The 26,221-nt window shown below is 41.6% G+C and overlaps 1 protein-coding gene and 1 long non-coding RNA gene across 2 annotated transcripts in view; one reads left to right on the top strand and one right to left on the bottom strand.

The window, feature by feature from the left end:
- The window catches only part of LOC138292711 (uncharacterized), a 75,866-nt gene extending 53,169 nt beyond the window's left edge, over positions 1–22,697 (top strand). Inside the window, exon 3 of the long non-coding RNA XR_011202769.1 lies at positions 22,586–22,697. This is a non-coding gene — a long non-coding RNA (uncharacterized lncRNA). The remainder of the gene's footprint in view (positions 1–22,585) is intronic.
- The window catches only part of ITPA (inosine triphosphatase), an 81,866-nt gene that overhangs the window by 45,268 nt on the left and 10,377 nt on the right, over positions 1–26,221 (bottom strand). The window contains exon 2 of the mRNA XM_069231443.1: positions 3,675–3,732. Coding sequence (XP_069087544.1) covers positions 3,675–3,732 — 58 coding nt within the window. The remainder of the gene's footprint in view (positions 1–3,674; positions 3,733–26,221) is intronic.

The raw sequence follows: 26,221 nt of genomic DNA, 5'->3' as shown, positions 1-26,221 counted from the left end.
GAAGAGAGGGCAGTCAGGGCAAATGGCAGGACACCGAGTTTGGAGGCTGAGAGGGTAGCCCTGTGTGTACTGTAGGAAGGTGGCAGTTTCTTTTTTTCAACTGGGTGGGGAAGAAGAAATATGACCATGTGGCAATATGCAAAGTAAGATGCTTTTAAATGTACATTTAGCATGGGGCTGGGGAAGCTGAAGCAGGTGAGGCCATGTTTTGAATGGCTCTGAAGAAAGTCACCTATCCCTGCATTGTTGATGGGAGCTGGCGAAAAGGTGATTTAGGGCAAATACATACTATAACATTACAGAATACCTGTAAAAAACAGGATATTTTTTGTTTGGGGTTCTGAGATAACGATATAGATAACTAACCCTTCACTCTTTTCATTTATTTACCAGCACTCAGTACCTCTCACTGAAAAATATCCCTTTAATTTACAATTACCAATATAGAACTCTTGACATTACCTGCAGTGGGAGGCTGAAATCAACAATGATCACACACTTTTCTCTTCTAACCACATGAACATTGAATATCATCAGTAATATATTTAAAATATTAAGTTGTGTTTGCTGATAGAGTCCCACCATTCTGCAGAAGTAGCACTGCCCTCTGAGGTGTTCTTCACATGTTTTGCCAGAAAATCATAGTTGTTCAGTTCTACTACGTCAGAGTAAAGGTGCACATTGGTTCAGATGTAGGTGAACAGACATCAATTAAGTCTAAATTGAGCCCTGATATATATTAAACAATACAGTGTTCTGGACAATTTATCATTTTCTAGCTTTCCAGGAATATATAATCAAGAATTGCGATACAGTACATCCCTTCATTTTACATATTTGTTTCTGCAGGCACAATCACACTCTAGAGGAATATTTACTATTAGTAAATACAAATACGTTTTGAGGGAGGTGTTAAGTAGATGGTGTCTTCCTAATTATTACTATTATTATTATTGTATACTATTGTCCTCGATGCAGCATTTTGAAACCTAAAACGGTTTAAAATGTGGATCTTCCAGTGTGTGACTTCAAGGCAATACCTCATTTATTAATTTCACAATATTATAATAAAATATACAGGAAGGCACCTTTGCTAGGAGTCTCTAGTGCTCCTATTTAAGGAGCCCAATGTCATTAGTGAGGTTCAGAGGCAGGCGAAACTGTTTCTTATGAATGTATCTTTGCTTTAGTGTCCTCATTAAGGCTTTTGCTGTTTTCACCAGTGGGCTCTTGCTATATGTTGTAGGCAAGATATATTTCTTGTCAGTGAATTTCAATATTGATTTAAAATTCTAAAATAATGGTAAGGTGCAGCTCTGTAGGAACTGTGGTTCTTTATACTCTGCTACAAAAAGTTAATGGGGTTTGGCAAAAACGTGAATTAAATCGCAACTACTCTCTAACAGTTAATCAGAGGCTGAATCATATACTTACAGTTGTGAATATATACATATATGCTTATCATAGGTTTACATGCATATCTCTCACTGAAGACCTCTGGTTCACAACATTTTACTATATACTTACATATAGGATTACCACCTAGCTCTAGGTCAAGAGGACACCATCTCATAGGTGGTTCAATACACACAAGTCAAGATTACACTTTCCAATACACTTAATCCATATTATCCATAATTTGTTTTATTTGTTTGGAGTATTTGTGTTTATCAAAAAAGATCGGCAAGAGAGATACAGGTTATGGCAAGACATTAGTTGTCAGCAAGTTTACAGAAACAAAAAGGTAGCTCCCCTACAGGAGTTCAACATAGAGTAGGTACCTGAAGTTTGACATTTCAATGAAATTCAGTAACGTTTCTCAAAAATAGTCACATTTCTCAAAATAATTAATTTCCTCAGTAGTTCATAGGCCCATCCACGAACATACCTACCGCCCCCTTTCATCCATTACCATTAGTAGTCAGGCAGGTGCCTGAAATATTTGACCAGGACACCCATCGCCCTGCCACATTTTGAAGATATTATCATGAGACCTATTTATATACAACAAATCTAACTTGGACTATTTTATGTAGGCACTGGTTATCTTGGCTTGACACAGCTTTAAACACTGTAGGACAAAATTCAAAAACCCAAGAAAAAAATCCGTCTAACCATTCCTCTCATCCTGCTACCCTAACCGTTTGGTGTTTTTAAATATCTGCATTTTAAAATTTACATACTTCTGGAAAAAGTGAATTTGGAGCTCAAAGGATAGTATAGACGTTCTCCTGCTCATGCTAGAACAGAATGTTCATTCCATCTAAAGAGGCTCATAAGGACTTTTCCACTATAGATATTCATATTTAGAATGTGGAAGGGGACACATGGGGAACTGCATGAATCTTTTAGGATTCACAGCATGGTTTCATCCTCTGTGGCATCAGGAACATCACACCCATAGAGCCTGGGATGAAATATGACTGATTCAACTTCTCCTAGTGAGGACAATTTATTTTTGAGTCAAGACACAGCTGTCAGTGCTAACGCATGTATTGATCGTTAATACAGCGTGAGTGCCATTTATTTTAACAGAGCAGAAACCTAATTTTGTAAATCTGCATGTTTGTGATTCTGACCACTGGTACACATTTGCAGTACACTGAAGCTTAGAGACATGAATGGAGTGGGAAAGACTGTATCCCTCTGATGTAGCATATTGATTAAACCTAAATGTAGAATAAAGTCCTAGTTCTTCTTAGGCCTCCAATTGGAAGAGTGGTCTACTTGCAGACCTTACCCTGGTCATTGGTACTAAGCCTCTGGAGTTTGTTGATAAGCTAACTCTTTTTCAACACACACAGTTAAAATATTGGCATCCTCCCCCAACCCAATACCTTTAGAGAATCCTATGCACCTTTTAGCTTATCGGTCCTAAGGTCACGTTCTGATTACAATGTCCCCTACCAGTATCTATCCCAGTACCTCCCATTGCTATGTTGTTATCCATATCTTTCTTCTAATCTTATATAGGTTATTTGTCAGATTTGTTTTAACTTTACTAGAACAGAAACATATTTGCTTGATCTGTTTTGCCAAAGACTGTGTCTGTTAAATCGTGTGTTGATGCCATGTTCATCACCAAGTTAAAGATTATTTTAAAGATTATGAAAGCACTTTCCGTCCAGAAAAATCACTGTGTCACACATGAACCATCTGCTAATTGGCTCAATTACCTTGTGAATTTGAAAACCTTTTTATAGTTAGATTATGGATTTTGGAATCGAAGGACAGAGCTGAACACTAAACAATAGAACAGCCCCTCTCCCCCAGATTCATATAGGTGTGAAGATCTGTTGCATTTTATTTCCCCAAAAAACGAAGACAAGGAATATTAAATATAGAAATGTTTAAATCAAGCAAGCTTTGCCAAAGTCAAATTGTGCCGTAAACATAATTTCCAACAAAGTTATTGCTCTTTTGGGAATAATATTGGCAAAATATCAGATTTACTTCTTTGATTTAAACTGGTAAGATTTTACTAATATGGTTGGCAGGATCTCCGCTCCAGAGAAAACAAAACAGGCAAGCATAGATACACAGTTTACACACTATATACATAATTTAAAAGCGTAAGATTGTGACAACCATGTGACAACCATAAATGTAGTAACTTTTTTTTGAACTAATGAAGCAAAGTGTGTCCGACTTTGTCTAGTTTCATGCATACTTACAGTCAATTTTTTGGGCAACCAACTGGAATGGAAACTTCTCTCCTAAAATTTGGACAACCTAATAAAATAAAACAAACCAAAATGACACCTAAGCCAGAAGCAATGTTTTATTTTTAATGCAAGCAAAACATAAGAGTAGTGCCATTGAAGGTGTGGTACATAAAACAAGAAGTACATTATTTTGTCACTTGAAGGTAGAAGGTGTCTGGCTGTGACAAGAGCCGACAGAAGCTTAGTTTCTGAGAAAAGGTAATTATGGTTTAGACTTGCAGGACCAAACGTAGAAGGGTGTAATCAGCCTGACCATAACATAGGCAGGATAGAAAGCAAGAAGAAAAGAAAACACAAGGTACAGAATACAGTGCAGGCAAGGTCCATTTTTTCTTCAAGATCGAGAGACAGAGAAACCGGTTGATTTTTTAAATATGGCACTCTCAGGTATGAGAAGGTTAGCCTGCAACTTTTGCTATACATTATTATTGGATGGCTCCACAGTGTCTGGTTAGGATGCTGTGAGAGAGTGTGTCTTTTTGTGTGGTCAACCCTATTTTTCTGCTGACTGGTATTACTTGGTTTTGAACTCTGAACACTAGGGCACTGCTATCCAGGCCTCAGTGTATGTATTCAGACCCTTAAAACATGGTAACATTTGCAACACCTAGTTGGCCTGATTAACTTTCCAGTAAGGCCACAATATATCTTGTATGAATATATACCAATGACATGGGAAAGTTAAAGGTCAGCTGTGGACTGCAACACATGTTGTGCCATCCACTACTCTGACAAAGAAAGTGTAGCTTCCGGTCTTTCTGTGTTGCCAGACTCCTGCAGCTTTTAAATCTGCTGGCAAACAAGTAAAAATAACTTTTTTGACAGGAGAAATCCCTACCTTAAAATATTAAATATGTCACCTCTAAGTATGCTGTGTAGCCCACAAGGTATGGTGCTTAGTATTTAAAAGTGATACATGCAAGAATGTATTGTTGGTATGTGCCTACACTGACTAGTCCCCAAAAGCTATTTTCACTGTTAAGGGCTGTAGCTGTCCTATGAGAAAAAAAAGTTCAGACTAAAATCATCAGTCTGCTAACTTTCGATTGGGATAAACTACAGAGGTGGTTAAACTGCTATTTTTGTTTCAGTTTAGTGGTGAAGTCAGATTTCTAATAAATATTTAGGACAAGTGACAATTAAAAAGTTACTGTACACCTGAACTGCCAGTTGGCTAATTATCAATAGCTTACTGGCAGGTGGCACACCAGTCCCTTAATGAGGTGTGAAAACTGCCCCCAGAGCAGAAACCATGGCTTAGGCATTTTGGAAGGAAACCTTTGTATCAGGTATGGGACACATCAGCTCAGTAAGGCCAGCTGGCAAGGGTTCAGGAGCCTTTTTAAGTTGAAAGGGACCAAGATGAGTCCTGCCCATTCACAGTGAGGTGTAAAGAGTGACCTGAGGAATTAATGCATTTGTCCCCTGGACTCTCTGTACTCAGTTTGGGGCCATCCCAGTAGGAGGGGTAGCTGGTCCAGAACCAGTTTGGTGTAGATTTGAAGGGGACTGTTCATTTACCTTAACACACCCCTACTTAGCATGTAAGCCTCCTCCCAGGGGAGAAAGGCTATGCCATCTTGGATTTTAATTGCACTAGAGCACTGCAGAATATTTTGCATTAAGGCAAACATGAGTTTAAAAAAAAAAATTAACAGTGTTGTTACTCCTAAATACTTTCCACATTTTCCTAAGATAAGCATGTCTACTTTGTGCCATGACTACCAAGGGGTTGAGCACAGGTTTAAATTACTGAAACTGTGTTTTACTCTGACAGGTTTGTGGTCTTATTCTTTGCGGACACAATTTGTGATAACAGTGTAGAGGCTGGAAATGGGTATTTCAAATTAAGATGAAGAAGTTAAGGCTTTGCTGAATTCTTACAGCGGAGTTCTTGCCTATGTGATGTGGTATTAAGAGTGTATGTCTTCATCTCAAACTAAAGAAACTGATTCCAGACATAGCTATGTGCGTGGTTTGACATTTTAGTACTATAGGAAATCAATCACTATCACATTACCAGAATTGCCTTTTGCCAGGTAGTTAGACAGACCACAGAAGTCTAAGATCCTTATTCGGGTGACATGGGGTGCACAGACAGTTGTTTGTATAGAAACACCTACTCTTAAAATACATTGTAGGGGAGAATAAAAATAGATTTTAATTGAATCATGTATTGGATAGATTGACCCAACATTAGCAAAGGAGCAGTTTACAAGGTCAAGCCAAAAAAAGAGCAGAACCACAGTAAAAATATGAACATATTCCAAACATACAATAGCACTAAATGTTCAAAAGTTGTGTGGATAATTGAGCCATTTTCGGAAGACAGTGTATACGATGCATTACAATGCACAAGTCATTTGAGACAACATATTTTTAAACTCAACCACAACCTGGAGGAGGGACATTGCACAGGGCACACAATTGAAAATACTAAGGAAAAAAATTAAACAAAACTCATAAAACAATAAAAGGGAAATATGTGCAGCCAGGACTGTACCCATAAGAAACAAGAGTCCTCGTGTTTGATGAACAAGTGAAGGAAAAACAAAAACACCTGAGAGGCAAAGGGCCTCATGATGAGTTAGGAACTTATGATGGGGAGGTTGCACCCACATTGGCTACCTCCCCGCCGGACCCATTAAGATTTTCCCGCTAGGCTGACTGACGAAAACCAAGGTTTCCGCCAGTCAGCTAAGCGAGAAAGTGAGGGAAGCATTGTCTCTGGCTTGTAACTGAGCCGGCGGCAATGCTGTTGCCTGCAGGGTGCACCAACACCCTCGCATTGTTCACTGTCTGCAAAGCAGCTAGTAAACTTTGCGAGGGTGCTGGACAGGGGGAAACCTGCAATGCTCATGCACTTGCCCCCCCCTGTTCTCCACCAGCCTTTTCATGGCTGTGATACTGCCATGAAAAGGCTGGCGGAGAACCAGGTCATAATAGGCAGGGCAGCACTACTGGCTGATTTCAAACTGCACCTGCCAGAGACGACGGAACCCTGGTGGTCTGACTGCCAGGGTCTTAATGTGGCGGTCAGACCACAAGGCTGGTGGTCTAAAGACTGCCAGCCTCGTAATGAGACCCAAAGTTTGTGGCAGGAGTAGGACAAGATCGTTGCTCAGAGATGATAAATTTAGTCCTTCCCTCAGTCAGCAGGAAAAGACAAAGAGCTGAGAAAATAGCTTTTTTATGATGATAAATCACAATAGGCTGATGGCGAGTCTGTCCTCCCTCTCTCCCCTCCATACAGTGGCAAAATATTTGTACAGTAACATGCTAAGATAAAAGCATGAAGTGTTTGAGGCACGTTTGTTAGACATGTAGTAGTAGGTTTTAAATCTATTTTAGGTGAGAATAAAAAGTTTAGTAGCTCCTTGATGAGGAGGAAATATTTTGTGTACCCAATAATAATTAAGTCTTCCTCCTTATCCTGATTGACCTGTTCACAGCCATCAACACAATAGACAGAAAAACATTGCTCGACAAGCTGGAAAATCACAGGGTTGCTCTCAAACATTCCTGCAATTGTTCAGCTCGGACCAATAGTAATTTTCATCAGCTGGTACAAGTGGGAACCACAAGATCCAACACAGGTCAGTATCCTGAGGCGTACACCATGGATCCATCTTCTTAAATCACTAGGTGGAATTCCTGTGAGCCATACTCACTGACAGCATCAAGATCTGCCTATATGACAACGAGATACATCCCTACCTGAAGGTCTCCTTAAAGTACGACCTTTAGGAACTCAAAACCTCCCTCACCTTCATCCTGAAACAGATGTGAGGCTCCTACCTGACCCTGAACCTGATAAAGACAGAATCCCTCCTGATCTCCAGGAAAAGCAAGCGACCACAGATTCAAGCTTGGCTAACCAACATTAACTCAAGATGGCTTCAATACTAAGTTGAAAGTATGCAAACAATGCCTAGCCAATGATCCAGTTGTCCTACAGAAGGTCAAAGAACTGCTGAACCCTCCATAGATCTTCCTGGATGGAGTCACACATTTAAGACCTCTGAAGATATTTGGTATCTAGAACTGCTTAAGCAGCTGTGAATTCGGCTCCATCGCTGATCTCTTTGCCAAATTTACTATGCTGCATTTTACTGGAAAAGTTTACATACATTTCCACCCCCATCCTTTCATTCATGGCCTAGAATGTTATTTGAAGATAGCCATGTATCCTTCCAAGATCTTCTGAAGCATAAATCACTGGAAATAATCCCACCAGTACACTCGTCACCCTCTACGCGTCCGTCTTTTTTCTTTGTTCTTCGTTTTTTTATATTTTTCTCTCTCTCTCTCCCTCCCTTCCTTACTCCCTCTCTCTCTCCCCCTCCCTCCCTCCTTTTGAGGCCCTTTGAGGCCTCAATTGAATTACCTTTCATTCTTCACCCCTACAGTATGAATGGTAATGTATCTCACAATCCTTCACATCCCGGCCTCCATTTGGTGCTCCTGGGTTTATTTTATATTTTGATGGTTAAAAACAAACTTTTTTTACCTTTAAAAAATAAATAAATAAACACATTTTCTTGATGAAGCTTCCCTTTCTGGGAACACTCAAGCTCCATTCCTTTTTAAGATGGCCTTCCCGTGAAAGTAATAGGGTGAGATTTCATATGTGGTTTCAACAGTCTGTTTTGAAGCTGGGAGTATTATTGGCAGACATAAAAGTTTTAAAGTAGCACCAGAAAATATATGTTCCAGCTACATTGATCAAAAACACTTTTTTTTAAAGGCAGGGATTAACCATTCTAGTCATTGCATTTATATATTCTTTAATCTCAGAACCGGACAATTATGCAGTCTCTGAAGCAAAGACTTAATAAGTAACAAACGATAAAACGAAGTAAGTAAAAACCAAAACAGTCAGTCCATTCTAGAATACTACTCTTCCGTTGCTTGCGAGTTGATCCTTAGAATTTCTGTATTCTTTGAGCTGGAAGCTCCGTTACCTGCTATTGTCAGTGTTTGTCACATATTTTTCTCTTTTTGCACCAATTAGTTTTTTCTCATGTAAACCTGTTTCTCCAGCTCATGCAGTTGCAGAATCAAATCATCTTGCATGGTAACATCTCTTCCTAAATGGCAAGTAACTTCTTGAAGCACAACTCAGACAAAACCAGGGTTCTGGCACTGGGAAAACCACCATTCGGCTCGTCAACAGCCTTGTTCCCCTGCCGCCCTTCACTTTGGACTCACTGCTACTCAGGTCAGCGATATGAGAGTGGATATAGATACATCTTTTATTCACATGTGAACTATTTGAGATTTTAAAAATTTGACTCAGCATAACTAACTGCTGCAGTCATATTTTCTGCTCAGGGCTAACCTTCCTTGCTAATTGTGTCAGTCTATGATGTGTAAGGCCTCATTTACATGCCTTGAAATGTAGGTGGGAAATTCCTGATTAGCTTGCGCAGCACTGAAGGTTTATATTTAATCTGACTAGTCTCAAAACGTTCTCATGACTTTAGATCATGCACCTGTCTGTCTTTTGTTTCAGTCTCATCATATTATCTGCATTGGAGACAAAACCTATACACTTATGACTTACCCTTGTGCAGCCTATTCTTATTTTGGGTACTAGTGCATCTCCTTGTTGAAAGGTTCAGCGTCTCACAGATTCCACAATATTGTAAAAACTACTCTCATTGAGTAGTGATCAGGCAACATAACCCATAATATATGGCCTCACCCCTGGGTTCATGAATTCTGGGAAGCACAATGACTTCAACTCTATACAGCCATCTCCATCTGACAGACACTTAAAAGCTGCTGTCACTCTCACTGAGCAGTGTTATCCCCATGCCAGGACACATCTAATTTTACTCAAATGTAATGGTTATCCTGGGATGTAGACCCCCATTGATGGGACTGAAGACCAAATTAGGAAAATTCATCGAAATTACAGAATAGAAGCAAGAACCTCTGTAGTGAGTTGCCTATGAGGCAGATTAGAAATCTGGGTAAAAACCACACTTGATTGTAAAATCCAATGCCTAGATATAAGGTCGCCTATCATCGTGGGCCTACTTATTTCCTTCCCTATTGGATCTTTCATCAAATTGTTCAATGTGTAGAACAGAAGTCCCAAGCGGAAAAAATAATCTCCTGTAATACATACTCTGGATGAATATCTCAAACAGGACAATGCAAGCTGTCTCTTACTCATTGTAGGTTATTTTAATGTGACCTCTGAAAATTATTCAGACCCTCATGAATAAGGAGGGCGAGGAATGGGGTCTTCCTACATTATCACCATCATCCTTAAAAAAATGGACTAGAGCAGCACTCCAGATAGCGTGTTCAACTTTGGCATATGGTCGTTGGGCCTGTACTGTCTAATCCATATCAGAATGGGAAGCTGCACACACAAAGGGGCAAAAATCACAAGTAAAATTGATTATATTTACTAGACCTACTTATGCACATGATTCAATATGAAAAATATGGCACTAATAAATAGAAGTGACCATACTATAGATACTGACCATTCTGCATCACACATCTGAGGTATTAATATTCTACTCTAACAGCAGAAGATGTATCAAGTCGCCCTGTATTATGGAAAGGCCTGATGTTTTCGCCAATACTTACTGTGTACCACTGCTGATGTCCTCGACGCTTATGCAAACATCCCCGAGAATGAGCTCCTGATAATAAATACCTATGATATACTATTTGATTACCTCAGGGAATACTTATATAAAAGCATGAAGACCCAGCTTTTAAGAACAAGAGAAACATTCTGGTATGATAAAAGCTGTGGGCAAGCTAAGTTAACAATGTTAGTTACAATCAAACTTGGCAACAAATAAACTATAGTTGCGTATAGAAAAGAGTACAAGTTGGTCTAGGAAGTAAGTTGAAAAAGATGGGAGGAAGAGCAGCACACAGCCTTTGGGATACTAAAAATGTAAGAATAGTGTACATTTCCACACCTGCCAACTCACATGGTGCCACCGTGTGATACACAATATTGATTTTCCTCCCCCTCCCAGTGAGGAGCAAATATCACACGGTGGCAGGGAAAACAAGTGTTTACAGTGGTTTTCAGCTCATTTTCGGGGGCTTTTTGTAGGAAAGTACCATCTTGCCTGGCATGTTACCCCCATTTTTCACTGTATATATGTTGTTTTAGTTGTATGTGTCACTGGGACCCTGCCAGCCAGGGCCCCAGTGCTCATAAGTGTGCCTGAATGTGTTACCTGTGTTATGACTAACTGTCTCACTGAGGCTCTGCTAATAAGAACCTCAGTGGTTATGCTCTCTCATTTCTTTCAAATTGTCACTAACAGGCTAGTGACCAATTTTACCAATTTACATTGGCATACTGGAACACCCTTATAATTCCCTAGTATATGGTACTGAGGTACCCAGGGTATTGGGGTTCCAGGAGATCCCTATGGGCTGCAGCATTTCTTTTGCCACCCATAGGGAGCTCTGACAATTCTTACACAGGCCTGCCACTGCAGCCTGAGTGAAATAACGTCCACGTTATTTCACAGCCATTTTACACTGCACTTAAGTAACTTATAAGTCACCTATATGTCTAACCTTTACCTGGTAAAGGTTGGGTGCTAAGTTACTTAGTGTGTGGGCACCCTGGCACTAGCCAAGGTGCCCCCACATTGTTCAGGGCCAATTCCCCGGACTTTGTGAGTGCGGGGACACCATTACACGCGTGCACTACATATAGGTCACTACCTATATGTAGCTTCACAATGGTAACTCCGAATATGGCCATGTAACATGTCTAAGATCATGGAATTGCCCCCTCTGTGCCATCCTGGCATTGTTGGTGCAATCCCATGATCCCACGGGTCTCTAGCACAGACCCTGGCACTGCCAAACTGCCTTTCCCGGGGTTTCACTGCAGCTGCTGCTGCTAACCCCTCAGACAGGTTTCTGCCCTCCTGGGGTCCAGCCAGGCTTGGCCCAGGATGGCAGAACAAAGGACTTCCTCTGAGAGAGGGTGTTACACCCTCTCCCTTTGGAAAATGGTGTGAAGGCAGGGGAGGAGTAGCCTCCCCCAGCCTCTGGAAATGCTTTCATGGGCACACATGGTGCCCATTTCTGCATAAGCCAGTCTACACCGGTTCAGGGACCCCTCAGCCCTGCTCTGGCGCGAAACTGGACAAAGGGAAGGTGAGTGACCACTCCCCTGACCTGCACCTCCCCTGGGAGGTGCCCAGAACTCCTCCAGTGTGCTCCAGACCTCTGCCATCTTGGAAACAGAGGTGCTGCTGGCACACTGGACTGCTCTGAGTGGCCAGTGCCAGCAGGTGACGTCAGAGACTCCTTCTGATAGGCTCCTTCAGGTGTTGCTAACCTACCCTCTCTCCTAAGTAGCCAAACCCTCTTTTCTGGCTATTTAGGGTCTCTGTCTTTGGGGATTTCTTAGATAACGAATGCAAGAGCTCATCCGAGTTCCTCTGCATCTCTCTCTTCACCTGCTGCCAAGGAATCGACTGCTGACCGCGCTGGAAGCCTGCAAAACTGCAACAAAGTAGCAAAGACGACTACTGCAACTCTGTAACGCTGATCCTGCCGCCTTCTCGACTGCTTTCCTGGTGATGCATGCTGTGGGGGTAGTCTGCCTCCTCTCTGCACTAGAAGCTCTGAAGAAATCTCCAGTGGGTCGACAGAATCGTCCCCCTGCAACCGCAGGCACCAAAGAACTGCATCACCGGTACCCTGGGTCTCCTCTCAGCACGACGAGCGAGGTCCCTTGAATCCAGCAACTCTGTCCGAGTGACTCCCACAGTCCAGTGACTCTTCAGTCCAAGTTTGGTGGAGGTAAGTCCTTGCCTCCCCACGCCAGACTGCATTGCTGGGAACCGCGACTTATGCAGCTACTCCGGCCTCTGTGCACTTCCGGCGGAAATCCTTTGTGCACAGCCAAGCCTGGGTCCACAGCACTCTAACCTGCATTGCATGACCTTCTAAGTTGTCCTCCGGCGACGTGGGACTCCTTTGTGCGACTTCGGGTGAGCACCATTTCACTCCACTTCGTAGTGCCTGTTCTGGCACTTCTGCGGGTGCTTCCTGCTTCCGAGAGGGCTCCTTGTCTTGCTCGACGCCCCCTCTGTCCCCAGACGCAATTGGCGACATCCTGGTCCCTCCTGGGCCACAGCAGCATCTAAAAACCCTAACCGCACGACTTGCAGCCAGCAAGGCTTGTTTGCGGTCTTTCTTCAGGAAAACACTTCTGCACGACTCTCCACGGCGTGAGGGATCCGTCCTCCAAAGGGGAAGTTCCTAGCCCTTGTCGTTCCTGCAGAATCTTCAGCTTCTACTGTCCAGTAGCAGCTTCTTTGCACCCACAGCTGGCATTTCCTGGGCATCTGCCCATCTCTGACTTGCTTGTGACTTTTGGACTTGGTCCCCTTGTTCCACAGGTACCCTCGTTTGGAAATCCATCGTTGTTGCATTGCTGATTTGTGTCTTTCCTGCAGAATTCCCCTATCACGACTTCTATGTCCTTTGGGGAACTTTAGTGCACTTTGCATTCACTTTTCAGGGTCTTGGGGTGGGCTATTTTTCTAACCCTAACTGTTTTCTTACAGTCCCAGCGACCCTCTACAAGGTCACATAGGTTTGGGGTCCATTCGTGGTTCGCATTCCACTTTTGGAGTATATGGTTTGTGTTGCCCCTATCCCTATGTGTCCCCATTGCATCCTATTGTAACTATACATTGTTTGCACTGTTTTCTAATACTATTACTGCATATTTTGGTATTGTGTACATATATCTTGTGTATATTTGCTATCCTCATACTGAGGGTACTCACTGAGATACTTTTGGCATATTGTCATAAAAATAAAGTACCTTTATTTTTAGTATATCTGTGTATTGTGTTTTCTTATGATATTGTGCATATGACACTAGTGGTACTGTAGGAGCTTCACTCGTCTCCTAGTTCAGCCTAAGCTGCTCTGCTAAGCTACCATTATCTATCAGCCTAAGCTGCTAGACACCCTATACACTAATAAGGGATATCTGGGCCTGGTGCAAGGTGTAAGTACCCCTTGGTACTCACTACAAGACAGTCCAGCCTCCTACACTTTTAACTGCTGATGTCCATTAATGGGGTTGAAAACACCCCAGGACATCGGCAGCAGCCTCAGCAATCTTTAGTTTTCTTGTTAGAGGAGGAAGTTTGGGGCTGGGGTGGGGGCACAAGTCCCTCCCAGGTGCTTCTCGGCCTAAGACCACATCCCCTCCAAGGCCCCATCCCCTCCTTACACTGTGGGATTTTTGGTGAAGTTGGCAGGTCTGTCATTACCAATACTAGACTTCTATCACGCAAAAGGGCAGGGGGCTGCTCCATATGGTGATGAGGTCTGGGACCTCTGCAATCTCACAACTCTGGTAGCAGTTCAAAATAGGTTTACTAGATCCATTCTCAGTCTCCAGCAAAGCACTCGACTAACAATGCAATATCTAGACTTAGGTCTTAAGAACATAATGCACGTTACAAACCTTAATACCTAAAACCTACTGGGTGGGACTTTGGGGCATCAACTTTCTTCAACTTTGAAAGGATGCATCTGACGAGTGGAAAGGAATGGATAAGTTATACAAACTACCGAGGTTCAACCATGCCAAGTCCTGGGCATATAAAGGTGGATATGCACAAAGTTTGGCATACCCCTGAAGCAATCCCTAAGGGAAAGTGGATACAACTGCAATTAATGTATTGGTTGCACATTCACAAAAAGCAGCTATTAGAGGCATATTTAGGAAGCTTCATTGACAAAATTCTAGATTTTAAACTGAACTGTTCATGGACTGAATTGAGCTGCCTTAAACAAGATTGATCTTCGTGAATTTCAGGCATAGGATTTTGTTGTGAGGCCTTTTTGGGTCCACCTTGGTTCTCCAATTTAGCTTAGTTTTACATTTTATATTTTACACGTTTTAGGCTGACATCACTTTTAGCAATGACATTGCACACCCTTTATGCTTGCATGGTATTATTCTGAGAAGACGCTGCACATGTTTCTTGTTTTGAGAAAGGCTTTCTCGCTATGTAATCTGTACACTCTGTTAAAGGCTAGAACACAAAACAAAATATCCTAGTGCGTGTGTTGCATGTTCGGAGACAGATTTTAACATCCAGATTGATCATTGCTTCAAAGCTGAGGCTCTAACACGGTGTGGCCACGACTGTCCTGGAATGAATCCTGTGATGGACATGCAGCTCTGCTGAAGCTCATCTTTCACCTTACAGAGAGGGGTTGCCAACTGCACTCCAGACTGACTTCTTGTCTTAGCTCTCCAGGTATGGGGGTCTCAGGCTATCATCCTAGATCAGGTAGAGGGTATACCCGCTATGCTCTCAGAGTGTAGGTGGTAATAAGTAGGAAGATATAGATCGAAGATTACCATTGTTGGACTGTTTATGCTTTTCACCATGTTGGTAATGCTGGTTTCAGTGCTTTGTTTCATTTGCCTAATAATCGCCGCTCATTTGCTCTATGCCAGAATATGATTGTTTGAAAACCTTTTTTTCATATCTTTCTTGTGTTTATCCTGGGGTTGCACGAGTATAACAATGAAAGGGTAATACCTGTTTTCCCGACCTCTTTGGGAGTTAGTGTGTGATGTTCAAGGATGCCAAAATCATCTGTTACCCTGGGAAGGTTGAGGGTTCTGTTGAGGCACTGTGAGCTAGCTAGGAATTGGGCAGACAGTTCCTGATGGTGTGGACGGACTCATTCCTCTTGTCCTGAAGTTCTGTCGTCCTAATACGAAATCCTATCTTTTCATGGGAACCATATAATAATTTTCCAGTGAACGCCTTTTATAATAAATGGTAAGCATCAATTCAAAGCTCTCACCTTTGCCTGTCTTGCAAACTACATCCAGAAACTGAAGCACACTTACTGTATTTTTGCCCAGTCCTCTAAAGTTTAAGAAGGACCTGAATAATACCACGTGTTTGCAATTTGGCTACAAGCCATTATGCAGCGGCAACTTATACCTATACTTAGGAACAGATAATAGTAGTCTGATCATATTTGCTGTATTCAGATATCTACATCTTGTAAGACAAAAGGACAATTGCTTAAACATAGGGTCCCAATGTTTCTAGGTAAAAAAAAGAATTCTAGATGTCAAATATATATATTTTTTAATGTGTTGCTGGTGGATTTCTTTCCAATGTATTGTACTGAAGTGTGTAGTTTGTATTTATCTATGTGTATGTTTTATCGGGGTTCCCACAAAAATAAATATTTATTATTACTCAGTAATAATGAACTCAGTACTGCCCCCATTTAAATCTTCAGGACCTTGGAACCATTCTTTTCTGGCTCAGAAATTTTCTACAATCATAACTGGGTTGAATAACTGTGCGTCTCTAACCACATTGGAGGCACTAGTTCCTTTGATCATCTACACAGAACACCTAGTTATGCATTACAAAACATTTAAATTAATATTGGGGAACAGTGTCTGAGCACTTATCAACTTTACATTTATTTTTTGGGAACTGGGAACTCATGTGACTGTCTAATGTCAGTGATGAAAGGTTGGAGGCATGAAAAGTTATCTCGGCCAGGATTACAACATCTTGTCCCAAATTCATTTTACACATACTCTCAGAACCAGTTAGTTAAGGTGGAGCCCCTTAACACAATTGTGCGCTATTTTACTCCCATTGCACACAGGGCCCATGGCAGTCTTAATATTCTTAGCTTGAAGCCTCTTCTCTCTTCTTTCTCTCCGCTTCAAAGTACACAGAAGGATATTATCTTTGTCTGCATGCTTCCATGACTGTGAGTGAGCAAGTGCAAGAGTGTAATTGTGTTGCAATGTGCGAAAATGCGTATACATATATCTTACAGAGAGTTTATAAACAGGTCTGAAGACCATCAGTGAGAAGTCGGTAGACTGAACTTGTGAAAGACCAGTTAAGGCCTTCGTAGGAACTGACAGTGTGTGTTAGGTATGTAGGAGATTGTCAAACCTACCATGTCTTCACCAGCTTGACTGCCACTGTGTTCATAAAGGCCACTAGTAAGAAAAGACAGTGGGATAATGTGCCTACTGAAGCAAAATATGTATAACTGCAATTTTAGCACCACAGACTCTGGAGTACAGGAAGAGGAAGTGGTTTGCCAAGGTCGCACAACATGTTCAAGTGTGGAAGGCTAGAATAGTTACCTATGTTAGAAGAAACTAGGACTTGGTCTTCAATTTTGGTTGAGGACTACACCTATTTACTGTGCAACTGTTATTTTGGGGATTGGGCACAGTCTATCTTGTTGCATGTTTCTTATTCGAAAGGGTGAGTATCTGTGCGCAGCTCCATGCCTGCATTCCTCTTGTTCATTCTGGAGCTCTCCCCTTCCCGCCCACACCCTCCCCACCCATGCCCTCATTTTCCCTGGCTCAAAAGGCTGTAGGTGTTGGAGAGGATGACGTGATGCATGCGGCTTCCCTGTTGGGTATAACTCCACCCTTAAACTCTTATACTGGGGCACATGCCCAGGCATCCAGGTAAAAGGTGAAAAGGTTGAAAGGTTTCCTTCTGTAGCATCTTCCTTGTTGAGCCCTGTTAAAGTCTTGGAGGGTGTAGGAAAGTAGCCTCTTTCTAGCATTGATACCCCCCACTTTTAGGCCTGTTTGTCAGTGTGTTCAACTGTGTTCACTGGGATCCTGCTAACCAGGACCCCAGTGATTATGCTCGCTCATTTAAACTTGGTTGCTGGAACCCTTTTTCACCCCACATTTGGCATACTGGCACGCCCTATAAGTCCCTAGTATATGGTACATAGGTACCCAGGGCATTGGGGTACCGGGGATCCCTATGGGCTGCAGCATGTATTATGCCACCCTTAGGAAGCCCATGCAAAGTGTTCTGCAGGCCTGCCGTTGCAACCTGCGTGAAAGGGTGCATGCATCCTTTCACTACCAGGTTACTGCACCAGGTCACTGTAAGTCACCCCTATGGTAGGCCCTGTCAGCCCAGAGGCAGACTGCTGGTACCCATTTGTGAGGGCACCCCTCCACTACCAGAGGTGCCCCCACAAACTCCAGATCCATTTTCCTGGACTTTGTGAGTGCGGGGATGCCATTTTACACGTGCATTGGACATAGGTCATCTTCTCTGGCGTAAAACTGGACAATGGAAAGGGGAGTGACCACTCCCCTGTTCATCACCACACCACGGGTGGTGTTCAAAGCTCCTCCAGAGGGTCCCTGGGTTCTGCCATCTTGTATCCAAGGTTGGCACGGACCTCTGGGAGCATCTGAGTGGCCAGGCCAGGCAGGTGACGTCAGAGCCCCCTCCTGATAGGTGCTTACCTGGTTAGGTGACCAATCCCCCTTTCAGGGCTATTTAGGGTCTCTCTCTTGGGTGGGTCCTCAGATTCAGCTTGCAAGTCTCTAGCAGTATTCCTCTGCAACTTCCACATTGACTTCTGGACATGGGAACTGCGACAGGACCCTCCAGGAATCGACAACACGGCAATCAAGAAAGAAGACCCTTCTGCAACTTTGTTTCCACTGCTCCTTCCAGCTTTGCAACAATTCCTCGGCAGTGCATTCTTAGAATACAGCAACTCTTCAGCCTGCACAAGAAGAAGGAATTTCCCTCAGAGTGAAGGAGTCACTCCCTTGCAACCACAGGCACTTACAGCAAGCGACGACCAGCTGCGTGGATCTCCCCTCATCTTGAGCTGCGTGGATCCTGCATCACTGGTGGTGGTCCAGAGTAGTTCTCTTGGTCCTCTCTCTGCCAGCTGTCCAACTTTGGTGGAGGTAAGCCTTTGCCTTCCCATTCAGGACAGTACCCTGTGCACTGCGTCTCTTGCAGCTGCCAAGGCCTGTTTGCATTTCCTCTAAAGGACATTCAGCCCCCAGCACACCTTCCTGCAAGGCACAGCCTCCTGCGTGGTTCTCTGGTGGGGTGGGATCCTCTAAAGTGCTGCATGGGCTCCTTCTGCGACTCCTGTGTCCCCATCCTGTGGGACTCCTGAGGGTGCTGCCTCTGCTCCTGTGGACTCTCTGCAATGCTGAGGGTCCCCTGTGACTCCGTCTCCTGAGTTGAGTCCTCCTGGGCCTTACTGATCCCTGGCAGGACCGCTTTTCCACTAACTGCGAGTTTCCTTTGCCAAGGTTTCTTGGTGGAATTCCTGCACCAACACTTGTCTGCAATCTTCACTCCAGTGTGGGACATCATCTGCATCTATCAGAAACTCTTCTCCGGCTCAAGGGCTGCAGTGCTGACCTGTTCTTCATTGCCTTCTACCAACTCCTGCATGTACAGCTGGGTGGGTAGTAGCTCCTACTCCTCCTGGACTCCACTGTGACTCTTGGACTTGGTCCCCTCCCGAGAAACAAGATTGGACCTCTATGAAAATTGTGACATTTTTAGACACATCTGACTCTGAAGGGGAAGGCAGCTCCCGTCATTTTGATTCATTTGGCAATAGACGTTACCAATCAGATCAAAGTCAATCAGACACAAATTTTTTAGCCAATCGAAGGGGCAACTACAGACCCAGATTTTGATACAATCAGGGCAACAGATTTTCAAACTCAGATCCTACTCCACACTTTCTCCAAACAAAACACAATCAATATTGGAGGTATTAGATAGTATTCCTCTATTTAATCTTCGTTCTAAATCCTGCGATGCCCCTACTGAGATATTATTATCTAGAGGTTTGTTGTTTATTCCTAGCATAGGTCTTAATAAATTTGAACTGTTTAGGGATCTCTATGGATTTTTCAGAAGTATCGGTCTGAAGAAATACTTTCTCACATTCGACCTTACAAGACCAAAACAAGTCAGGACTGAAACCTATATCACCCTTCACTCCTAACCTAGACAGCTTAGGCCCAGAAGTTGCCATTTTGGATAAAACAGAGACACAAAAAGTTAAGAATATGCAAAGATATGTTCACAGACCTCAATTTAATCTCAATAAGAAGAAAACTTTGCCCTCAGACAGTTAAAACTAGATGATAATACCAAACCATGTGATAAAGGAGGAGGCATAGCTATTTTGATACTACTAATTACATAAATAAAATGGCTGCCATGCTGCAATGCTGCAATGCTTTGAATTTTATGTGAAGAAAACCAAGAATCCAGAGAAACGAGTTAAAACAAAATCTCATATATGACCACAGTAGTTCAGCATTACAAAGAGGATTGATTTGTCATAAAGAATTTGATCATCTTACTCACGTTCAGACCAGATTACCCGTTATTTACAGAATTCCCAAAGTGCACAAAAATTCTATGCATCCACCACTGCGCCCTATAGTCTCTACTATTGGGTCAGCGATAGAACAAGTGTCGCAGTATGTAGAGGTTTTCCTTAAACCTTAGGGCATGCGGTTACCTTCAGATGTCAAAGATACAGGCCACCTTATTTCAAAAATAGAAGGAATGCAGTTTGACCCTGAACATGAAATACTGGCTACTATGGATCTAGAAGCACTATATACCAACATTCCTCAGAGACAAGACTTGGAAACCATCAGTGAATTACTAAGCGATACTGAATTGAACCCTCAATATGAGTTTGTTATTGAATGCCTAGACATAGTTCTTAATAACAATTATTTTTAAATTTAATGGAAATGTCTATTAGCAAATATAAAGGGGTCAGCATGGGAGCAGCATGTGCTCCTAGCGTAGCGAATTTGTACGCTGGCCAATTTGAAAAGACATTTATCTACAACAAAGTAGCACCATTTCTTGAGAACGTAGTCCAATGGTCACGGTATATTGACAACATATTTTTATATGGAGAGGTGAGATGGAGAAACTAGAAGAATTCACCTCATGGATTGACTGTTAAAAGTGATCATCAACAAGTTGAATTTTTAGATATTTGGATCAAACATCAAACTGTACATCTAATAGCTTGCTTACACACTAAGCCTATGGCTAGAAATACCTTGCTACACTTTGACAGTTATCACCCTAGATGCCAAAAACAGGGAATTCATTTTAGTCAATTTTTATGTCTTCGAGATTGTACAGAGAAGCTATCCACAAAGATCGATCAAGGACTCAATGAAGAGAGCTAAATATTATGACCGCTCTGCGATGTTTCAAAATTAAATGAAGATCAGAGTGTCATTCATTATTCTAACCTGAATGATAAAGTTAGACACATCATTAATTCATAATGGCATATTTTGAACATAAATTCAGAATCTGACTCTTTAATCAAACCTATGTTTGCCTTTAAGAGAAATAGAAATCTACCTAACATGCTAGTCAAATCAACAATGACCACAGGAAGAGAGTTGGTTCGAAGATCAGTCACTGGCCTAACGGCAATCAAAGGCAATCACAAGTGTGGAAATTGTCAAGTCTGTATGGGAGCCATTGTCTCAGATACCCTCACATGGACAAAAGAAGACTATACAACTACCACATATGACAAATTGTAGATCTAGAAATGTCATTTACTTGATCCAATGCACCTGCAATCGTGGGTATGTAGGAGAAATGTCAAGAGAATACAGGATGAGATACTGCGAACATAGATCTGCTATTAGGACTAATAAACCTAATGCACCGCTAGTATCTCACTGGCTATCTACAGGTCATAGAGAACATGAAATCAGATGGACCATACTTGAAAAAATCATAACCCAGACTGGACAAGATCCCAATGTCATCAGAAAGAAGAGGGAGGCTTTTTGGATTTACAATACAACAAGGGCCTAAATGAAGAAATGCCTTGGCAAAATGTTGTTTAATCATTTTCAGCTGCAAGCAGAACCAACCTGATTCCATTACTATTCTCAATACATATGTAATCGGTTTCGGTTTATTGAGTACTTCAGCATCTATCTTTGCCTTGGGTACCATTCAAGCATTTTCCTGTATTTTTTTCAAATAATTTTTGGATTGTTCAGTTAGCTTATTATGCGATATATATATATATATATATATATACACACACACACACACACACACACCACATAAAAAACTTCATTGACTTTCATGATACATCTGTCAGTTGAATTTGACCATTCTTTATCTACATTCCAAGATGGCCACCATGCTACAGTCCTCTGCAGATTGTTTGGCTGGTCCTTGTTAGTAGTTACCACATGGTTTGGTTGCTTAAAAGAAGGAAGAACAGAAAGCTCTGTTTCCTCTCTGAAGCGATGGAAGGACATGCCAGAACTCTAGATATGCAAGTAAGCTTAAACATTAGCCTATAACTACACTGTATTTATAGAGCTTTCGATTATCTTGAAAAAGAGAGATTCTATAAAAGTGCTTTGTACTTATTAGTTTTTAAATATATGTTTCACATTTGTTTGTTGGCCTATTGTGCTTTGATTTCATTACCTCTTTATAAAACTCTCGGCATTGAGGCGCTCAATTTTTGAGGTTATTAATAATTTTTCAGATGTTCTGTTTATTACATCAAATTACATAAAGAAGGCCCGCTCTTTTATACGTATCCGTTATCTATCTCTCTTTGGATTAAACAGGTCATTAACAATTTTTCAGATATTCTCTGCTCATTACATAAAAATTACATAAAGAAGGCCCCGTTATCTATCTTTCTTTGGATAAGACAGGTACGATCAAGTTGACAATATTCTTTTGCCATTCGAGAGTTGAGATGGTGCCAGTCTTTGCACTCTTTTTTATCTTTTTGTGTCTACAAGTGAGTGGGTGGCTAACTGCATGATTAAGGTTTATCAGTTTTTAATTTGTGTGTCACTTAGAGGTGTTTTTATTTATTGGCTTTAGATGATTACTTCTACTTTAAAGTTTGCACGTTAGTTGGCTATATCATCTTTATCCTTGTTCTGGAAGCCATATACTTATGATTGTGTTTATACCTAGGTTTTCCTGGATGTCCATTAGTACATACATCAAATTTTGCCCTGAAGAAGGTGGCGATTGAATTGAAACGCTTGCTGGCAGGAAGGCACATTTGTGCCAAATGGATTCTGGATTAACAGGAAGCAAAATTATGTTGTACTCATCTTCGAGTTGATAAATTACAGAGAAGCAGGCAATTACCATCAGGCCACGTGGACTTAATTAAGACCTGGCCCTGACATTGGACTGTCAACATTTTTTGGCCACATAAAAGAATATAAAAGGATAAACCGACATTTTATGTACATTTTTAATTTCAACATGATGGGCTTGATCTTTAAAGCCTTATCATTAGATTTTTTTATATGTTTAACATCGGTCATGAACAATTGATCCAGTGCTTGATACAGTTATCTATCTCTGTTTTGTAGAATTGCATACTTTGCTTCGTATTCCTTTATTTTTGTCTATCTGTATTTAGGTTATAGTTCTCCGTTTTCTATACTATTGGATGGTGTTATGGTTGATTGTTGTATTGTATGAATGACAGTATGAGAGTAGATTATTTCATTTGAGACCGCTAACAATTTTGTTTAAACTATACTATTTATCTAATTTTTTCGTGTTTTGAAGAAATTGCAATAAAAAAAATGTATATTTGATGTGATCAAAATAAATGTAGATTTCTAAATTTATATTCAAATGTATTGTTTGGTTTCCAGAATATGCTTGAATAATTAGAATATAAGGTATATTTTTCCACGTTAATTAATTTTGGAGAGACATTTTTCCTATATATGGTTATCACTTGGTCCTCTCTCTCCACAGGTCTTCTTTCTTCAGGAATCCACCACTGGTTTTCTTGCAGTCTTATCTGGGTGTCTTCTTTTCCTCCTTTTGGGTGGTTTGGGGGAAAATCCGGTGATTTACTCTTGCATTACTGGTTGCTGGGGTGGGGGGGGGGGGGGGGGGGATGGGGAACTGTGTTACTTACTTTTGTGGTTTTCTAGTACTCCCATCTCCTCTCTACACATTTCACTTACCTAGGTGGGTCTCCTGTTTTCGCATTCCATTTTTTAGTATATGGTTTGTGCTCCCCCTAGGGTCACTATTGGTTATTGCTATTTGTGCTGTTTTCTAACCTTTTCTATGCCTATATCTGATTGCTAGTGTATATATTTAGAGTATTACTTACCTCGTATTGGAGGGTTGCCCTTCTAGTGATTTGCAGTATTGTGTTGCAAAAAGAAAGTATCTCTATTTTTGTACAACTGAGTGTTTTCTTTCATGTGTGTAAGAGCTATGTGACCACAGTAGTATTGCATGAGCGTTGCATGTCTCCTAGCTAAGCCTTGGCTGCTTATCCATTGCTACCTCTAGAGAGCCTGGCTTCTAGACACTGCCTGCACTTCACTAATAGGGGTTACCTGGACCTGGTATAAGGTGTAAGTACCTTAGGTACCCACCACACACCTGACCAGCTTCTTACAGAGGGTCAAAGACTTGTGTCTTTTACCAGGTTCCCTGCATTGTAACCTTGTCTTTTAATGCTGGCACAAACCTGGTGTGCCAGTTTACAGTACTACCATATGGATTTGTGAAAGAAGATTGCTTTCCCATAAGGCAAGATCTGTATCCATGTGTATAAGGTGCTCAGACTTCTATATATGATTCATTAATACAAAACCTTTTACTATTAAAATGAGCGCTCTCTTGAATCACAGACAGTGGTTCCAGTATAAAGATGTGTACACATTTTTGCAGAATTTAACAATATGAAGCTAATTATAATGATCCCAGGTTGCTCCCCAATTATATTAAAAATACAAGCAGCAGCATGGAAGCAATACTGGTGATTGCTTTTAAATCTAAACATCCACAGAAAAAAGCTGCAACTTGAAAAAGGTTTTGCTAAAGTATTGTGCACCGTTACTATTTTTCAGAGGCATCATTTAATAAAACATGTTACATGCATGGCATTTAAACAAACAAAAAAAAAGAAAGAAAGACACCTAAAAGCATCCACATGCATATGTCATTGCATTAGTGCATATTGAAGACTTTTCAAGATTTCACAAGAGATTATAGAAACAGTAGACCTACGCAAACGTTTGTGATCCATTTTCTAATGACCAAATATGGACACAGAGATTTGCTCATGCAAAAATCTGCTGAGCAAAAGCAGATTCAGTTTTCCTAACCCTCCTTTTTTCCTACCGTGCAAAACATTTTACTCCTGTCTTTGTCTGGATTGAACTATCAACATTATCCAAAGTGGAAAGATATTGGGGAGGAATTGGTAAATACCCTTAAACATGTAAGTGTGTGGGAGTGCACAAACTCACAGGGCATCCCAACGCTGGAACTACCACTTCCACCTCCTTCCAATAACTATATCGTCCAAATTACTTGTTGTACTGTACTGGTGAGGTGGTAAAGCCACACCTGTAAAAAAACAGTGCAGTCAAGTAACATCCCATCAGTACCAAGAAATTACGATTTTATTTACATGGAATCAGAAACATCCATGTGGCCCTGGTTTTACCAGGTGGAATTAAGCAATGTGTTTCCTTTTTAGGGTGGAGCGCACAAGTGCTCCGTCCCCGTTGTAATCTCTCTTTGGGCTTTAAACCAGGCCCATGTCATGCCTGTCACTTTCATTGGTTCGTGGGCTTGCCTTTTAAAATCTGCTTGATTTCTTTAGTGAAAGGCATGCATACGTTATGCCTTTTCCTGTGTTGAGCCCTCCTCGAGCGCACCGGCCAACTACTGAAAACATACCAGGCTCCACGTTTTCAGCCTGGTTTCTGCACTACTTTATCTTTTTATTTTCCACACACCACGATCGCATTTGGTTTTACATAGCGTGATTGCACTCTGTTTTTTGGTTTTCGATTTCAGCGCAATCGCGCTGGGTTTTATATAGTGTGATCGAGCTAGTTTTTTTTCTTTCAAATTTATGTGGCAAGAAAAGTCCGGTTACGAGTTTACAACGCTAATAGCTCTAACTCGAGCAAATGCGAGACCTGTTGCATTGTAAATGCTTGTCTGTGTGTATTGTCACTCACCTTTACCACCCGCTCTGGGCAAGTCATAACCGTGAGATGGAGGGGTCTGCTGTGCAGTAAGGAATGATGGTGAGGACTGTGGGGGACAGCAAGGGAGACTGTAGTCAAGCAGGGTAAACCATTTACAGCATCCTGGTGTGCCACGGCTGGTCCAGGCTTCAAAGCAGCTGTCGTGACTTAATTCTACCGCCCATTTTTTCTAGTCACTAAAGGCAGGTGCCTTATTCTCTCACACTGTACATTCGGGTGCAGAACAATGCCCACTCAAGACTGAGTTGAATTCTCAACGGAAACTCTGCTCCACTCAACTCACAATCAGATTTACAGAAAGGGGACAACATCAGAACCATGCCAAAATCCAGACCAATATAGCATGAGACCTGGCAAAATCGGGAAGCTATTCTCATGACTTGTATATAATGAAACAAAATGTAATACTTCAGAACTTTAATGTAGAACAAAATGTTAATATACAAGTACCCTGTTCATGTCATTGGCGCGCAGTGACACTTAAGTGGGGCAGAGTGGAAGCAGTAGCATTAGGGAGAGAAGAAAATAGAGGCCTCCAGAAATACCCCATTGCTGCAGA

Source organism: Pleurodeles waltl, chromosome 4_2 (assembly GCF_031143425.1).
Source record: "Pleurodeles waltl isolate 20211129_DDA chromosome 4_2, aPleWal1.hap1.20221129, whole genome shotgun sequence".
In the NCBI taxonomy this organism is placed as follows: Eukaryota; Metazoa; Chordata; class Amphibia; order Caudata; family Salamandridae; genus Pleurodeles; species Pleurodeles waltl.
The sequence above is the reverse complement of the archived record's forward strand: the minus strand, read 5'-3'. Positions and strand labels throughout refer to the sequence as shown.